Source organism: Odontesthes bonariensis, chromosome 8 (genome assembly GCF_027942865.1).
Source record: "Odontesthes bonariensis isolate fOdoBon6 chromosome 8, fOdoBon6.hap1, whole genome shotgun sequence".
Taxonomy (NCBI): Eukaryota; Metazoa; Chordata; class Actinopteri; order Atheriniformes; family Atherinopsidae; genus Odontesthes; species Odontesthes bonariensis.
The window spans coordinates 32,867,058-32,885,211 of NC_134513.1; the positions used below are offsets into that span (position 1 = coordinate 32,867,058).

The following is an 18,154-nucleotide window of genomic DNA, read 5'->3' on the forward strand; positions in this document are numbered from 1 at the left end:
CACGTTCTGTTCTTCTTTTTTCTATATATACACAGTGTCCCAAATCCTCTGGAATTGGGGTTGTATTAAGACATTTTTATTTTAGAGGAATATCATCATCGCTGAACCTTCCCTTGTTCTGTTTTTGAAATATGAGAATGAATATTACGGAAACTTGAGTTTAAAAACTAGTTAATGGGGTAAACTTTTTAAATGAGTGTTATAGTAATAGTAAGGCACTTTGCTGCTACCTTTAGGGGACTCAATGCTTGTTATTTCAGACTTAGCTTCTCTGGCAGCAACAGATCAAACATCCAAGTGAAACCACCTAAGAGATGATGGTGCGTTATCTTCATTTCAGGGCTGTCAAGCAGAGACAAAAGGCATCAGGAAACACTCACTGCAAATTCCAAACTTTTTCATTGGACTGTTCCAAACAATGCAGCCTGTTGGTCTACAGCAGTCATCTGTTACAGTCTATGACTCGATTCCCGCAGATTAAAGGAAATCCGTTTTTTCAATCATGTTCATAACAGATGTGAAAAGAGGAGAGTTGAGGAAGGAGGAGTGCAGATGGAAAACAAACATAGTGTTAAATGGAACTTCAAACTGATATTTTCTGATATTTACACATATTTTATAGGCCAAATTTTTGCAGTGTTCTGATGCTCCCCGTCAGGGTTTGGCAAAGAAAACAGCTCCTAAGTGAATAATAATTTTAGCCATATTTGATCCTGTGTTACTCAAATGTAAGCATATCAAACAAACTCGGTTTCAGCCTTGATATCGGTTACATTTTTATTAGAATTTTTTTGGTCTGCTTTTTTAAGAAGTTTACAATCATACCACAAGAGGGCGATCTTGCCCCAGTCCAGATAAGTTGAAACCTGCTGCTGTTTGATGAAAACTGAGGATTTGATGTTGATGGCATCCTTTAGCCACAGTGCTACTGTGCCTGTCATTGCACATTGAAAGCTGTTTATGTGCTTTAGATGTGAAATGCAGAATAATAGTGATATGAATGCAGTCATTTGTCATTTAATGCTCATTTGTGCGTCAGAATCTTAACATCTTGACTAAAAGTCTTGGAAACAGAAGCAGCCCCAGTTCGTTTTCACAACCTACCTTTTTTCGTGAAGCTTTGAATTGAATATCTTTTATTAGTATTCATCGTCAACATTTTACTTACATTTATTTCCTCCTTAGTCTCTTATGTTAAAACTAGTTTTTATCATTTTCTGTTTTAACAATTTATTCATTAATTACTTATTTAACACATTTTTATTCTTGGTGCTATTAATGAACTTGTTTTAATATTCAACCCATGACTTTTATACCATTTTTTCCATTCCATTTGATTCAATTAAATTCAACCTTCCTGTTATGTCAGTGAATGTAATCAAAAGACAGCAAAGCAGGGAAACTGGTCGATTACAAACTGGGGTCAGAATGGGTCGTTTCCGGACTGTATCGCCCTTTTTTTCTTTCTTTCTCAGGAAGGACTTGAAGTGTTGTGATCTCCACTGGCAGTGGCTTAAAAGTACCTAAGAAGCAGCCACGATAAGAATAAGAGCTGTTTAAATTCTTCACTGCTTCCTTTCTTATCTCCCTGAGCATAAGAAACAGTGGAGCATCCTTTAGAAAAAAACAGGACATTCAGTCCCACAGTTTCTGTCGCTTGATTATATTTGTCAAGTGGTACGAACTGTGATTAATGGGAATATGAATGTGAGCCTGTGACAAAAACATATCTCACTTTTGTGCCCATTTGTTTCCTTTGGAATAACCTGTCTTGATAATAAAGTTATGTTTTGTAATATATCTTATTGTGTGATATATATATGATAAAACCTCTGTGTAGTAACACGATAAGGTTGCATTCGACGAAATATCTAAGACACTTTTTGCAGAATATTTATTGAACATCTGTAAGATTCTCATTGAGGTGTGGTTGCTATTTTCCTTACGAATTTCTCCAACCGTCTTTCCTCAACCTCGTAAAACTTTTCAAGGAGGCAACAAAAAAATTTAAAAAGCTTGATAAAAGACAGTAAAAGCTTCTAAATCCTTGCTGGATTCCTTGAAAACCAACCTGGCACAGCTGTGGCTCATCCTCTCATCACCATGCATTTTATCTTCTCTAGACTTCCCTCCCACCCTCTCCAAATAGTTACCCCTACACCTTGGATTATACTCATTGTGTGTATTCTCATTTCCCCTCATGCCTCAGATCCTTGCCACTCTGCTCGTCAAATATACTCACATGAAACGTACCTTGTGTGCAACTGGATTCTTTTGTCAGACAGTCTCGTCTTGGAAAATACTCTCAAAAACTAGAAAAATACTGATTTTCAATCATTTTGTTTATCTAGATTTGAATCTCACATGCTCTTGGTCCATGTTCAGGTTTTAAGCGAGGTTGTGTAAAGCAGTTAGAGTTGTCAGTGTCTTAACTGTAGTAAACGAGACAGAGTGCTCTAAATTTGGAAAATCGGGAAAAATTCCCAATAAATTCCGGTAGATTTATGCTTGCCACTTTTGTATCAGAAGTTACTTTGCCGAGTAAAGTTTATTTCTATAGCAGGCATTAAAGAAGACCTCAGTTGACCAAAATGCTGCGCAGGTTATTCCAATGAAAACACATAAACGTTGCACTAAATCTGCAATAAATATCAACTCTAATCGAATAAAACAAGAGCAAAATGGATAGAATTGAATAAAACTGGTTGCACAATTAAAGCCTGCGTATCCTGCTGAACCGGAACTAAAAGCCAGTGAAAGGAAATGCTTTTTCAGCAGTATTGTAAAATGTTCAAGGGTCTGGGCAGCTCTTATATGAAAAGGTAGGGTGTTCCATAGATTAGTGGCCACCACAAAAAAGGCTCCATCACCTCTGGTTTTAAGCCTCGACCTATAAATGTTCATCAGTAATTACTCTGTGGACCCTGGCGCCGTAAAAGTAGGTTGGTGTCATTCCATTTAGATTCTTAAGAGCTTGAATAAGAGCAACTGAATTTCTTCTTGGTTCTTGAATATGTTTCACCTCTCATCCAAAAGGCTTCTCTAGTCTTAAACTAGATTGTGGAGATTTATAAGCTCACGAGTCATAGTGGGGCTGTTCACAAGTGGGGCATCATTAAGGTCACTGAACCACCTGACCAGTGTGTGGGTTGTTTAAGTCATTCTTACCTGAGAGTTGTTTACCTGTCTGAAAAAGCATGTTTTTGGTCACAGGGTCCAATGGTTCTGAAGCCACCTGGGCAGGAGGGTCAGAGCTTTTCCAGTTTAACATAGAATGTTACTTGACTGTCCCCAAAAGAGTACAGTACATACACCTTATACACTATAAGATGTCCATCTTAAGGAGAAGGGAAACACTCCGTTACAGGCAGAAGCTCCAGAGTGAAACACCGGACCGAACACCGCTTTTCTGAAGGATCATACATACATTTTTTCAATGTAAATTCTCAATCCACTGAGAGCCCAGCAGCCCTCCACGAACCCTCCACCAGCAGGACGTTTCCCCTCAGCACAACGGAGTTCAGTTTTTGCACATCTAATACTTGTAAATAAACCTTCTTTACTCCAGTCCTGTCTTCCTCCTCTCTGTTAAGGGTCCTGCCATCCACACAATGCATAACAATACATGCCCGAACAATCATGTGATGCAGCTGATTTAATGGAGGACTTTTTCTACCCACCTTACCAACTGAACAACAAGCCGTCCTTCATGCCCCTATCTTTAAAGAGCGAGCATTTAATGCTATAACAGGGTTACAGAATGGAAAAGCCCCAGGGACTGATGGATTAAGCAGCGAATTCTATAATGAATTTAATGGTTTATTAGTGGGATTCCCTTCTGGACATGTTCAACCATTCATTTTAGCTGCCTCAGACTTTAGGGGAAGCCAACATTTCTCTCCTCCTGAAAAAGGGGGAAATTCTATTTATCATAAAGACCAATAACGCTCAATAGACTGTAAAATACTTAAATCATGGCCTCTTGACTTGAACATTTCTTCTGTAAGATTATAAATTTAGGTCAAACGGGTTCATAAAAGGACAAAACTTTTATAGTACGGTCCAGCATCTTTAGTATTCTTCAGGTTTTCCAGCAAAGAGATGTAGATGGTGTTGTGTTTTTCCTGGACTCTGAGAAAGCCTTCAACCATGTGGAGTGGGATCAAATCTGAAAACACGCCATTTGGGAGTCTAAGCTCAATAGTACTCGGCCTTGTTTCCCTTATAAATGGTCACGGAGGGGTTTGGATATTTAGGCATCTGCATTACTCTTAAATTTGAGCACATGTGCCCATTGTTTCAGAGGGTAAGGGAGGACCTGGACAGGTCTTTGAATAATGGTTGATATATTTCCACAGTTATTTTATCAAATTTGTATGATTCCTGTGTTGTTCTCCAAAAAAGAGATAAAAGATCGACATGGGAGCCTCGGTTCCGTTATATGGAGTAAGCACAGGCCTAAGCTGCAATAGCAACAAACTGAGGGAGGGTTATATTTGCAAAACATTAGAGTTTACCAGATTTGTGCTCGTATGATATATATATTTTTGATTGGATCGTTACTGTTCAAACTCAGTTTGGGTGAACCTTGAAGCCTCCATTTCTAACTATCCACTGAGGGATCTGCTGGGTTTTTTGTTAAGAATTTCAGAGGTATTAAGTCAACCTGGTAACACTAACCAAAATGAAGGCTTGTTGATTAGTGAAGGAAAATCTGAATTCAGATAAACATCTGAATTTGCATTTACTGCGAATAATTCCTATATCCAACCTGGAATACTCAATGTAGGTTTTAGACAGTTGGGCATTAGAGGCATTGATATACTGAAGTATTTTTTTTCCAATAATAAATGAATGACATTTGAACGAATGAGTGAGAAACATAATCTTCCCAGACAGGATTTTCTATTTTTATCTTCTACAAAATAACAACATTGAGTAAGATTTTGGAGAAATACTCTGTGGAGAAGATATACCAAACAACTTGCAGGGTAACTTTTATGAAGTCATGCTTTGTGCCTCTCTTGTCACACTGCAGGGTCTGAGGGGCACATGGGAAAAAGAGCTAGCTATCACTATCGACGATGAGGGAGAATATTTGGACACAGGCCAAATCAATTTCATTGAGTAATCCAAAGCATTACAGCTTAAGAGTATGCACAAGGTGCACGTCTACCAGCCATGGACAATTTTTTCATTCTTGCTCTTTCACCCATGTGTGTTGAATGTGGGACAAAGATTAATACTCTTACTCTCAGATAACTCACAGTTTTTGGTCATGTTGTAAACTGCAAAGGGAATGGTTCAACTTGACAATATACTTGAGTTAAAACTAGACATGGACATATTCTTTCTTATTCTGGTCCACTGTAACATCTGAAAAAAATAAATACTTTAATGTATTTTTATTTATGCTCAAGGTAGAATATTTTAGTTAATTTGCTCAGCCTTAGAAGTAGGGCAGAGGAGCTTGGCCATTCAAAGGGAAGTTGGAAGAGAGCCACTGCTCCTCTGCATCAAACGGAGTCAGATAACGTGGTTTGGGCATCCGGTTAGGATGTCTCCTGGTTTCACCCAAGTGGGAGGAGGCCCCAGGGAACACCCAGAACTCACGGAAGAGATTAGAAATTCCTTCTTGCCTGGGAACACGTTGAGATTCCTCAGGTGGAGCAGGAGAGTGTCACTGGGGAGAGGGATGTCTGGGTCTCCCTCCTGAACCTGTTGCCTCCGCATCCTGACCTCAGATAAGCAGAAGACAACGGATACTTCACACAACCCCACTTGGAAAAAAAATGAAAAATCTGTTTGACTTTCCCTTGGATATGTCTTGATCTCCACCTGTAGAGATCTATTCACAACAATTAGAATTAAAATGCTCATGTACCCTACAGCAGCCTTGTGACCTGATGTACATAAGTCAAATAATAAATGTTCGATTGCAATATGTTTGCACACAAATTGAGCATATTTCTGAATACTATCCTGATTTTAAAACCTTCAGATATGTAAACACTGCTGCATGTGTTAAGACTCACTTCCAGATGTTCCTGTTTGTATACTGTTGTTGTGTTGTGCAGCTTCAGGTCCATTAGTTCAGTTCAACGTTTTCTTTTTAAAACTAACCTGGAAACGAACACTGTTATGATCTACTCTTTGTTTTCCGCTTGAAGACAGCCTCGGGAGACCTTCCCTTCCATTTATGGCTTCAGTGTGTTTATTCTACATAACTCAAGGACAGGTCACAGATCAAAGCACTGTCCACATAGTGAAATATCATACCTGCACTGGGAAACACCGTTTGAATGTTCTTCTCATTTTTCAGCAAAACCCTGCGACAGCCTCGTGCAAAAATCCAGACAGGACATTTTGCACTTACACTGGCACACAGTGCTCACATCAGCCATTATCAAGAACACAGGTGTTTTAGGAGAAATTATAGGAAGGTTTGTATTCAAATTTCACCTACTGTTGGAGTCAGAAGAGGAATGAGCAAAATAAGAATGAGGTGACTCATCTTGGGAGCAAAATTTGGTCCACCAGTGGCAACCCAGCTGGCTTAGTGTCATCCAGCTGTGACAGGTTGCACATAACTCAGCTGAGTATGCTGTGGAAATATGAAAAGTAAAAGTGAATGCAAACGGAACAGACAGAAAACAAGGATGCTGTTGTTATGTTTAGGATCCCAGCTGCATTAGAAAGGAAGTATATCTGTAGACAATCCATTTTGCCAGAGGCATCTTAAAACTCCTCCAGAGGGCAACTATTTAAGCTGAGAAAACACTCTGGAGGGAAATGGAAACTTCACATCGGGTTTTGTGTTACATAGCGATGGTGTAAAAATATGCCAGCTGGTCTGAGCGCAGTTCTGTGTTTGCATCTCAGATGCACACATTAGAACATTACAGGGAAGTTTTCACATATTCTACATGTCTGGTGAATAATCTGTAGGATACTTTGAATAAATCTGAGATATAGGCCACTTGTGCACATCCTGACTTGGCCAAACATGAAACAGTCACATAAATACTTTTTTTTTTGTCATCCTGCGGAGAAAAATAATTTAACAGAGTAACACTGTGTCACAGCATTCCATCAAATAGTCACTTAATGTGTGTTCCTTCACAGATGAACTGGTGGAAAAGGCTGCATTTGGAGTTCAGAGGGGTTGGAGGATGGCACTATACACACAACTGTGAAATGGAAGTCATTGGACAAAAGGTTAACCTACCATAAGCTGCATATCATCATTTAATTTTGATGTGTTAACTGAGGCAGTAGTGTGACAGCTTAAAAGGGATTTAACACGTTCCAATATCTGTTTCTGTATTGCAACCTGAGGGTTACAACTTGTAACTACACCTTCAAACCTGAAAGAGTAGTCATCAGTTATCAGTTATCAGTCCTATCCTGGTAATACTCGAGAGGTTCTGGGAGTGTACTTGGGCAGAGGTGGAGGCAGTGGCAGACACAGTGGCAGCTTCAGAATGAACAGCTGTAGAAAAACCAGTGAGGCTCAGTGTTGCAGGTAAACCCAGCTCCAATCCCAGCAAGGTTTCCTGAGGAGAGGCAGAACAAAACAGACTTGAGTCTTTTCTTAAGCCCACCAGCATAAAAGACTTAATGCTGGTGGCTGTAACCAGAGGTGGGTAGAGTAGCCAAATATTGTACTCAAGTAAAAGTACTGTTACTTTAGAATAATATAACTCAAGTAAAAGTAAAAAGTAGTCATCCAAATAATTACTTGAGTAAGAGTAAAAAAGTGCTTGGTGAAAAAACTACTCAAGTACTGAGTAAATGTTGAGTAACATCTGATTTATTTTTCACAAGCATTCAATCAGACAGACAAAAATACAAAATATATATCATCTTTATGCAAAATTAGAGTTCATCCAATTGATAAAATAAATTAAAATGAATTAATTCATTACAAAATAGCTTACATTAAAATAATCCAGGTAAATTCAAGAACTTCAATAAAAAATAAAAGAGACTTAGGAAATGTTTAAAACATATATAACCCATATGTAACTTAAAAAACAAACATTCGCCTGTCCATGGGGAAAGAAACTAATTTAGGGAACTTACCGCTACATGTTTCATCAAGTTAGATGTTGAGTTTCTGAATGCTGAAATTTCCATTTGTTTTGGTTGACACAGCACTTTTTGTAAGGTAAACATGCTTTCAGTATGAGGCCTCGTCTGTGTCTTCATTTCCGACCGTTGAATCTGACATTTTTTATCTATTTCTTTTTTTGTTTGCTGCGACTGTAAATTGTAAAGATAACCCATTTTACAATTTTTTTCAAAAGCCTACACAAGTAAATGTAACGGAGTAAATGTAACTCGTTACTATCCAGCTCTGGTTGTAACACATATGATAACCAACAATCTGACAACAAGAGGGTAGAAGATTGGAGCTTAAATGCACAGAGACTGGGAGTCCACCAAAGGGGAGTTGAGTTATTAATCAGTACAGCTGCAGCCGTGGTGCCCAACAAGAAGTCCAGGAGCCACACATGTAACAAAAAGGAGGTTACACATAAGAAAAGCATAACAAAACATGAACCCTGACATTAGCATCAGCAGATGTCCCAAGAAACCTAACCTGATAAGAGTTTTACTGAAGAAACTTGGAAAAGGTAGCCACTGAAAATATTTACCATGGTTTAAATGTGTCAACTCCCAGCTGGGGCCTTTCTGTGTGGAGTTTGCATGTTCTCCCCGTGAATGCGTGGGTTCTCTCCGGGTACTCCGGCTTCCTCCCAAACCGGCTTCCGTCCAAAAACATGCATGTTAGGTTAATTGGTGTCTCTAAAATTGTCCTTAGGAGTGAGTGTGAGCGTGTATGGTTGTTTGTCTAGTTTGTCTCTGTGTGGCCCTGTGATGGACTGGTGGCTGTCCAGGGTGTACCCTGCCTCTCGCCCATTGACTACTGGGATAGGCTCCAGCCCCCCCGCGACCCGACCGACGGATTCAGCGGTATAGAAAATGGATGGATGGTTTAGATGTGTTTCCATATCATGCTTCTTAAGTTCCTGTATGAACTAATCAAATGAGGATCAAAGAGCTGTGATCATCTGTGCAGTGTGTATGGCACACTGCACTTTTCCCTGTAAAATGGACAGGTAAAAGCCCAGGAGCCCTTACAAAAAACAATATAAAAACAATATTACAACGGTTCACCAAAATCAATAAATAGCAACAAATTCTAATATAAAGTTTGAGTGGTGTTCTTTATTTTTCTTCTAAATTATGTCATAGAGCTAACAGGAGGATTTTAGAGGAGGAAACGGACTGTAAAGCAGTGTTCGGTGTCCTTAATATTTTCCTGCTCATGGCTGCAGTGTTTGGTACTGTAATCTTTCCACCTCTGCCACTCTTGACCAAAGGGCTTTTACGAACATCACTGATTACATGTAAATAACTGATAACTTGCTTGTACACTTTGAACCAATAAACCTGAACACTTAATACTTCCTGCTCAATGTGACACAGCGTTGTTGATTCTCCCTGGGCCACTCTTTTCTCTTTATTGCTGCATCATGGGTATTTTCCTAAATCTCAAGTTTCTTCACACTTTTCTCTTGTTTCAGTAAAGTCTTAGGTTGATGGTTTATGGTTGTTGTTATCATTTTTATATCTCAGAATTTTTGTTTACTTCACCGAGGTTAAAGGAATGACGTGACTTCACAGCAGTATTCAAAACATAAAGGTTGTTTTTTTATCACGCTGTTGCTGAAGTGATTCGTGTTTTTAAAAAAAAAAAAATTTTAAAGATTTTTTTTATTATTATTATTTTTGACTAGACACAGACCTGTGAAATCGTTAGATAATGAGGCTCGCTTGGTTATTTCCAGTTTGTACACACAAAAGGTAACAAAAGGTGTTACTTTATGAAATGATTTCAAGCATCGTTACTGTGGGTTATATTTTGTAGCTGTGTCTCCACTATTGTGTGAAAAAGCTTACAGCACCTGCTATTCCCAGGCATTCTCCCATCCAAGTACTAACCATGCCTGACCCTGCTTAGCCTCGTGTTCAGAATTGCAAAAAAAAAAAAGATACAGGAACCAATGTGTATTTACCAGATAATTGCAGTGAGATGCGGATTCTGCACATTGTTGTCTTCTGCTGCTGAAAATGGGACTCAGATAACTTACCTGTCTGTAGTTTTGTTCTCATTGTCACACAGAGAGACAAAGGCAGCTTAATTCGACCGAACCATCACAAACAGTAAATCCTGGAATACCAGGGGATGTGAGCGTTTCCATTTCTCTCTACAAACTGCAGGGGGCACTGTTGCTCTGTCAGTAGATACAGCTTCCCGGACGTACTTCACATCGGAAGGAATTTACTTTGATTGCTCATCTTTTCAATTTTTTGTCTAAAAACTGTAAAAGAGCAAACAAACAAATCACTGCATCTTATTTAGGTCGCTCTGTGGTATCACTTTCCAGTAGTGCTCAGGTCAGAATGACTTCATCTGTCAGAATTCTTCTGGATAACAAACACGCACAAATATTATTTCCTAACATTAATTTTCAGACTGTTGGCAGATGTTCCTGCAGTCTGCAGATTCATCTGATTTTCTTCTTGGCCAAAGTCAGTGTTGAGATCCGAGGTGCTGATCTGGAATTTGCTGAAGTATATGAGGTTCTCGTTTGGTTTTATCCTCGTACATTTAACTTTACCCTTATTTATTTGTCAAGAACCATAACTAGCTTCGTAATGTGGGCTCAGAAATACACAGAAATATCACAGATTTACTGAGGCTAAAGAAGGAGAAGAAGTGCAATTGCAGACACTATAATAAATGTTTTTACTTGTGGGAGTGTTAGTAAATGTTGCTGATGACACTTTGAAAGCTCTTTGATCAAATTATTCATCGTGAAATATTTTCTATATATCACTGAGCTGATATGTTAAGAAAATCCTGCATATAAAACACGTTGCTCATTAATGCTCTGCTTTTCTACGCCACTAGGGAGGATTTGCAGTGGAACAAGCTTTGATTTTCTGTCTCTTACTTTACTGTCAACTAGCTGCAGTGTGGCAGCCTTTTCCCAGGGCCATGTCCCAGCAGAGTCATGGTCATCATGGTCCCTGCATGGTGGTGGGACTGACCGGCCTGGTCCCCCCGGTGGACAGGGTTCGTTCACTGCCTTCACATGATAAAAGAAAGCTGCAGGGTCGTGTGTTAAAGTGATAGTATCTGTTTTTTTAGACAATGAATTCAGTGCATTTATTGATTATAACGTGTTTTTGTCAGTCTTTGGTTATTGAATTGTTGGAGGACAAGAAAGGGCGGACAGGAGGGCTGTCAGACAGTGTTAATTGCACAAAAAGAAACAGATATCATGAAGGACAATGATACCTTCATGGAACTCAACCTCTAAAGTTGGAGGAGGGAGAGCTTATTAATCAGTGTGATAGTGATTCTGTAATGATTCTTATACGCACTCAACATTTCAGCTATGTCACTATTGTATCAAAACTTCTCTAAAGTTTTGGACTTGAAGCCACCTGAGTGGCAAAAGCATTCCACATGGCTGCTGCTACTCAGGAGATTGTAACAAATGAATATAATTTCAAAATTAAAGGCTGTTGGTCTCGACTGAGATCTTTGCGACCCTCCAAAGATGTTAACATGGTCAAAAATGGACTGTGATTCAGCCATCCATCAAAACATCTATGATAAACTTTATTTGAAAATATTTGGGCATTTTGTCATGCTGCTAGGTAGCATTTATTAATCATCCATCATGAGAGAAGAAGTGGAGGACAACAGGCACCTGGATGTTCACCTGGACAGCAGACTGGACTGGAATTGCAACACTGAGACTGCAGAAGAAGGGACAGAGCAGTGCTGAACAAACGGATAAAGAAAGCTGGTTCTTTGTGGGAACTGCTGTGGAGCCCCTAGAACTGGTTGCAGAAAGAAGAACATGCGCAAGTGGCCAAATGTAAGGAGCAAGCCACGAATTGCCAGACACCGCTGACATTGTAATGTGATTGTTGATTTTTTTTAACAAAGAAAATGGAAAAATTCTAATATGACTTGCGTTGAAATAGCAGAAATTAATACTACATAGAGTCATATTTACATAGTGATCCAGTCCCTGTGTGCCAAAGCAGCAAAGAATAGCAGAGTAGAAACATTTGCATCTGGATGAAGGCTGGAACAATAAACCCCACAGCTGTGAGAGGTGAAGACAAAGGTTACAAAATGTTGCAGTCAGAGGGGGATGAATGCCTGATGATGAATGCTGAAAGACAGGATGGAGAGCAGGAAGTGTAACTGTTTTACACTTTGTGGTCCTGCTCCTCCTGGATTAAGCTTTTACACTTCAGAGTTTGTGAGCATATGTCAAAGTCTTTAATGATTTCAGCTGATTCATGAACATGAACAATATAACGCCTTGTTAAAATACTCACGAGTTTATGAACTAAGTAAAATAATAAAATAAATAATAATAAAAAACAGCACCCATTATTTCTCACAAAATGCAGTTTGAGTTGAGGTGGAAGAGAAGTTCTTTCAAAACCTGTCTCTACCGGAACTTGACAGTGACATCCGGCGGAAGTGAGGTGGGGAACTCTGGTAGCATTAGCTTGCAGAAGGTTCTGGCTTCGTAAAAGACGATTTTAGTTACATTGCAGATAATTATCTCGGTTTGGGAGGCAAACATGTCTTCAGTCCGATGTTGGAGAGATTTCATCCGTCAGCGGCTGACTGCTGCCGGTGACGACACGGTCACTGCCTTCGAAAATAAGATCGTCCAGTGTGAGGGGCAGATCGCCCGTCAGCGCAGTATACTGGACGCGGTCCTGAAACCCGAAGTGAAGGTACACAGAATAGGTACGTAAATCTAAAATGCTCTAACGAAGCTTACCAATGTATCTCACTCATGCAGGAGCCTAATTGGTGCTCTACTTTGCATTTGATATCAGAGGAACCAAAAAAAAAAACGCAGCTACAGATACCGTGGTGAAGTTGGTTTGATATTGGTTATTCGGATATTCGACAGATATTCACAATAAGGAAATAAGGTGTCTTTTTTTCCAATACCTCCCAAGCCATGTGACCTAGTGACTACAAACCAATGCAGAATAGTTCTCCTATGTAGCACCAACCACGCACACCTTTTTTTTACATCAATTGTATGCACACTCTATTTTATATGATTTTTTTTTTAAAGGAAAAGCGATTATTTCCTATAGGGAATGGTCTCTTTTTTTCAATACCTCCCAAGCCATGTGACCTAGTGACTCCAAACCAATGCAGAATAGTTCTCCTATGTAGTACCAAACACACACACCTTTTTTAAAGCCAATTGTATGCACACGCTATTTTATGATTTTTTTTAAAGGAAAAGCGATTATTTCCTATAGGGAATGGTCTCTTTTTTTCAATACCTCCCAAGCCATGTGACCTAGTGACTCCAAACCAATGCAGAATAGTTCTCCTATGTAGTACCAAACACACATCTCTTAATGGTCCCAGTGATACTGTCGTTCTTTTCATGCCAGGAAAATAAGAGCTGTTTGTTCTTCATCAACCTGAACATAGATATAGCTACAGGTTGATAACAGTTTGTCCTGTGTGCATTCATATGCTAATTATCCATGTGCTAATTACTTTATGTTGTTTTGTGTTCTTGAAAAGAAAAAGAAAAAACACCCTGCCTCTTGGCTCCACTTTTGCCCATCGCACATTTCATTAAAATGTTTTTGTTTTTATTTATTTATTATTTTTTTTTTCAAATAATTTTCTCTGGTTAGTGGTGTGAGACATGACGGTGGGGGTGAAAGACTGAGGGGAGGACACTTGTCGGAACTTGAACTGGCGATCACTGTAATGGGTATTGCCAACATGGGACATGCTCCCAACCACTTGAACCCTCCCGCCCATTTTGGACAGATAAACACTCGTTTGGAAACATTTATCGAACTGCTGGTAACACGAGGACTCGTCATCTCCAGTGAACTCATCTTTGCTCAAGTTGCTTTACTGTTGATAATATAGTTCACAGTTAGCTGAGATAATGCATCTCAGTCTAGACTATGCACAGGTAGGGCTGGGCGGTATGGCCTAAAATGTATACCCCGGTAAAATTTGAGCCACTGACGGTATACGGTATATATCGCGGTATGGTACTTTTGTATATAAATTACAACAGAACAGTTTCTCAGTGGTTACCATAGCACCAAATAAACACTTTCAATCAGGATGTTTGCAGCAATATTAAATTAAATGTATTGTGCAAAACAGAAAACACAGGAAATATAAAAAATATATACGTTGTATTTATATTAAGAAAATAAGAAAAGGTCAATTTCCTCGAATAAACTCTAGCCCCTTTCACACTGCGACCCGCTACCTTAGCGGGTCCAAATTGCACCTTCGACCCGCGTCGAGCAATGTGAACGCTTGGCGTGTCAGGGTGACCCGTGTCGCCTGAAGCCGAGTTCAGGGGGCGTTGCCTATCGCAGAGCGTCACACGAAACACATAAAATGCTGGGCGTGTACAATGACGTAGGCACAAGCCATGCGTCGGAGGTAGGGTTAAATACACCTGTCTGCATCAAATTTTTCAAACAAACGATGGCGGGACACCTTGAGAACTCGTTTTTGCAATTGTATATGCAGTTCATGGAGATGTTACTTTACGGTGCGTCTTGCTGCGTGGGAAACCGCGCTCTCCCATCTTTCTCGCCAGCCCTTCCAACAGAGGTCCATCCTTCACCGTCCCCGACATGTGGCGGAAAATAACGTCCTCTGCTCGGGGGCTGAGGAGCTCGCGGACCTGCTTGTCTCCCCAGTTGGCCATATTAAAAAATGTCTCCAACTTGATGTAGGCTAAAACAGAGTAAAACTTGTCCTCACCTGTCGCTGTTGTTCTGAATCAGCTGTCCATTCTGTCTTTTAAACTCCTCACGTCACGCCCACGTCCGACCCGCGTCGATTGTGTTCACATCAAACTCGGCTCGGCAAAAAGACTAGGGTCCGACGCGGGTCGAAAGGCAAGTCGAGTTGACGCGGCAGCCCGGGTCGGCAGTGTGAACACAACAGCGGACACGCTAAATTCGCGAATTAAACGCGGGTTATTTGGCAGTGTGAAAGGGGCTTCTGAGAGAAAAGCCGCTGCCTCTTGGATAACGTAACTTTCATAGGCGCCTTCCACTTATTCAACATGCTCAAATGCCCCATTTGTGCATGTTAAGCTAACTGCTTGTTAATACGATAAGTGTTTTATTACTTTGCATGTCTTCCAAAAGAGAAAATAATCAGGATTTTGAGAATGTTACCGTTACACACCATGTGAGACGCAGGGTAGCAAAACATTATGGGCGTGAAAACGAAACTTAGAAAATCGGCTCGGCGCATGCGCAAAACCACAAAGTAGCAAATCTCGACAAGTAGGAGAAGTCGACAGAACACCGGCTTTGACTCGTTTCATATTCCGGAGCATGGTTAGCCCGCAGGTGGTAAAACAAATTACTCGTGTTACCTTGTCTTGCGATTACTGTCGCCCGGCATATCCAAGCGGATGTTCAAAACTTTGCATTACTGCCGGACTCATGAGCTATTGCGGTATAAGGTATGCCAAAAAAATCTCTACCGTTGGTGAAAAATACCGCATAAGGTATGATACCGTGCATACCGCCCACCCCTATGCACAGGTTTTTTTTTTTGTTTCTCAGTTTCATCGATTCAGTTTCTCTTTTATAAGGTCCTTTTTCTTCCTCCTTTCTTTTTCCACACGTATAAAAAAGGTAACCAGGTCACAATACAACAGAGGATATTCCTTAAAAAATGGTGAACGAAACTCTTGGACTGTACATGTATATTTGCAGTATCCATGAGTCAAAAGCACCACAAAGTTCAACAGGAAATTCTAGAAAGGGAGTGAATGTTGGAGACATTTGCATTCTCATGTGCCACCCCTTCAGCATAGCCTTGCCTTCAGGGCTTGTGCAAACCATTGTACCGTATACAAGTTTGGACACACTGAGGTATTCTAAATGAATCAACAGGAACACATTGCACACGTGCAACACACACGGGGGCTGCCGCTGACTGAACAGAGAAGAGCTTAGTGTCTGTGGGGGAGAAATATCCTGTTTTTTTGGGGGGGTTTTTGGTACTGTGCTGTCTATTGTGTGTCCTAAAAATTGCAAGATTTGTCGCTTAATGCTTAAGAGTGAAAAGATTAAAAAGTCCCCAAACCTATTAATAAAGTTGCTAGTTGAGGTGATCCAAATGGTGACGTTCATTGTTGTCCTGGAGATGAATGTCAAGCTCACAAGATGGTGCAAAAAAGCACAAATTAAATAAGGGTTTACCTCCCGATATATATAAATATCCCTATGTATTAGGGTCCAACTCTAAAAATGTGAATGTATTTACTCCCATATGTGTTTGCATTACATTAATCTCTTCTGGTGTTCTTTTGTCTTTCCAGAACTCCCACAGCAACACAACATTAAAGAGGAGGAGGCTCTCCCTGATCAGCAGGTCTGTAACCAGGAGCAGCATTCCAGTCCAGATGAGGAGGAGCTGCCAAAGGTTGAAGAGGAAGAGGGGGAACTGCACACCAATCAGGAGGGAGAGCAGCTCTTACTGAGGAAGGAGATGGAGACCCCTTCTTCCAAGGAAAGTCCCACAGTTAAAGAGTCATTTAAACATGACACTTGTAGAAAAGCCAAAATGCAGAGACATCACAGAATCCACACAGGTATAACGCGATATTTTTGCAAATCTTGTGGTAAAGGTTTCTCAAGTAAGTCGGGTCTTTTGATCCACATGAGAGCTCACACAGGTGAGAAGCCATATTCTTGTAAAACATGTGGGAAAAGTTTCAGCTATCACGCTACCATCGTGCTCCATATGAGAACTCACACAGATGAGAGGCCGTGTCCTTGTGAGGTCTGTGGAAAAACATTTAGAAGAAGTGACAAACTGTTGCTCCACATGAGAACCCACACAGGCGAGAAGCCGTACCTTTGCAACATTTGTGGAAAAAGAGTTACAGACCCTTCGGCTTTTAAAAGACATTTGGCCATCCACACAGATGACAAACCGCATTCCTGTGAAATGTGTGGGAAACGTTTCAAACATAGTAACACTCTGCTGTGCCACGTGAGAGCTCACACCGGTGAGCGGCCTTACCTCTGTACCTTATGCGGGAATAGATTTGTGAACGCATCGAAGCTGCAACGGCACATGAAAACGCACACGGATGAGAAGCCTCATGTCTGCGAAATGTGCGGGAAAAGATTCATTCGCCCAGCGAGGTTGAGAAATCACATGAGAATTCATACAGGAGAGAAGCCGTTCTCCTGCCAAACATGTGGCAAAGATTTCAGTTGTAGCTCCTCTTTGAAAAGTCACACGAAGACTCACACGGGTGAGAAGTCACAGTCATGAAATGTGTGTGGGGCAGAAATGATCTGGAAAGCCAAATTTAAGAATGCACGTTAAAAGTGAAGCTTCCGGATTTTAGGTGCCTTTAAACTGTGCTTCAGCAACAGTTGTGTTGGCTTATCACACTGTATGACACTGATCTTGTAAAAAAATGATTTGAGGTTGTCAAAGCGTTCTTTGGATGTGTGGTGACTCTTACCAAGGTGCATTACATGTTAAATAAAATAGCTCTACTGTTATTAGGACAATGTATTTCAGAAAATGTCATGTTCAAAGATGGAGCTTGTTAACTTTTATATGATACAGGAATTATGTTGCCACATTTGTTTTTCTGTTGCAGAAGCCACAGTGTTGAAGCATGAGAAGGCACACTGTCGGATTTCTTTTTTTTGTGGGATGTGCACCCAAACTTTATTGGAAAACGGCGTGTATAAGATGTCGGTGATGTATTGTTTAATTTAATCTTATCTATGATTTTTACGATCTATGATTGAATTTTAGAATAATATTTTCTTTAGCTTAATTTTTTCTGTTGAAGCTTGAGAAGCTGACGTGGTTTCCACCAACTGGAGTGTTTTCTTACTTTTTTTTAAAGATTTTTTTTTTTTTTTATATTTAACAATTTCATCAACTTTTTTGATCCAAGTTGTAGAAGAGGCAATTACAACTTGTATGAGCTGTTTTGTATTCAGTGATATATTCATGAAATAAACTTTCTTTTCCAAT

At 40.1% G+C, this 18,154-nt stretch overlaps 1 protein-coding gene across 1 annotated transcript; it reads left to right on the forward strand.

Moving 5' to 3' along the window:
* Positions 1-12,580: 12,580 nt before the first annotated feature.
* LOC142385872 (uncharacterized) lies at positions 12,581-18,154 on the forward strand. Its single transcript, XM_075472566.1, has 2 exons — positions 12,581-12,859; positions 16,467-18,154. The coding sequence occupies exons 1-2, from the start codon at positions 12,688-12,690 to the stop codon at positions 17,429-17,431; spliced, it is 1,137 nt and encodes a 378-aa protein (XP_075328681.1). The 5' UTR covers positions 12,581-12,687; the 3' UTR covers positions 17,432-18,154.

Coding starts and splice junctions, on each gene's coding strand:
- LOC142385872 (XM_075472566.1), top strand. CDS start 12,688: ATGTCTTCAGTCCGATGTTGGAGAGATTTCATCCGTCAGCGGCTGACT. Junction 12,860..16,466: donor AGTGAAGGTACACAGAATAG/GTACGTAAATCT, acceptor TTGTCTTTCCAG/AACTCCCACAGCAACACAAC.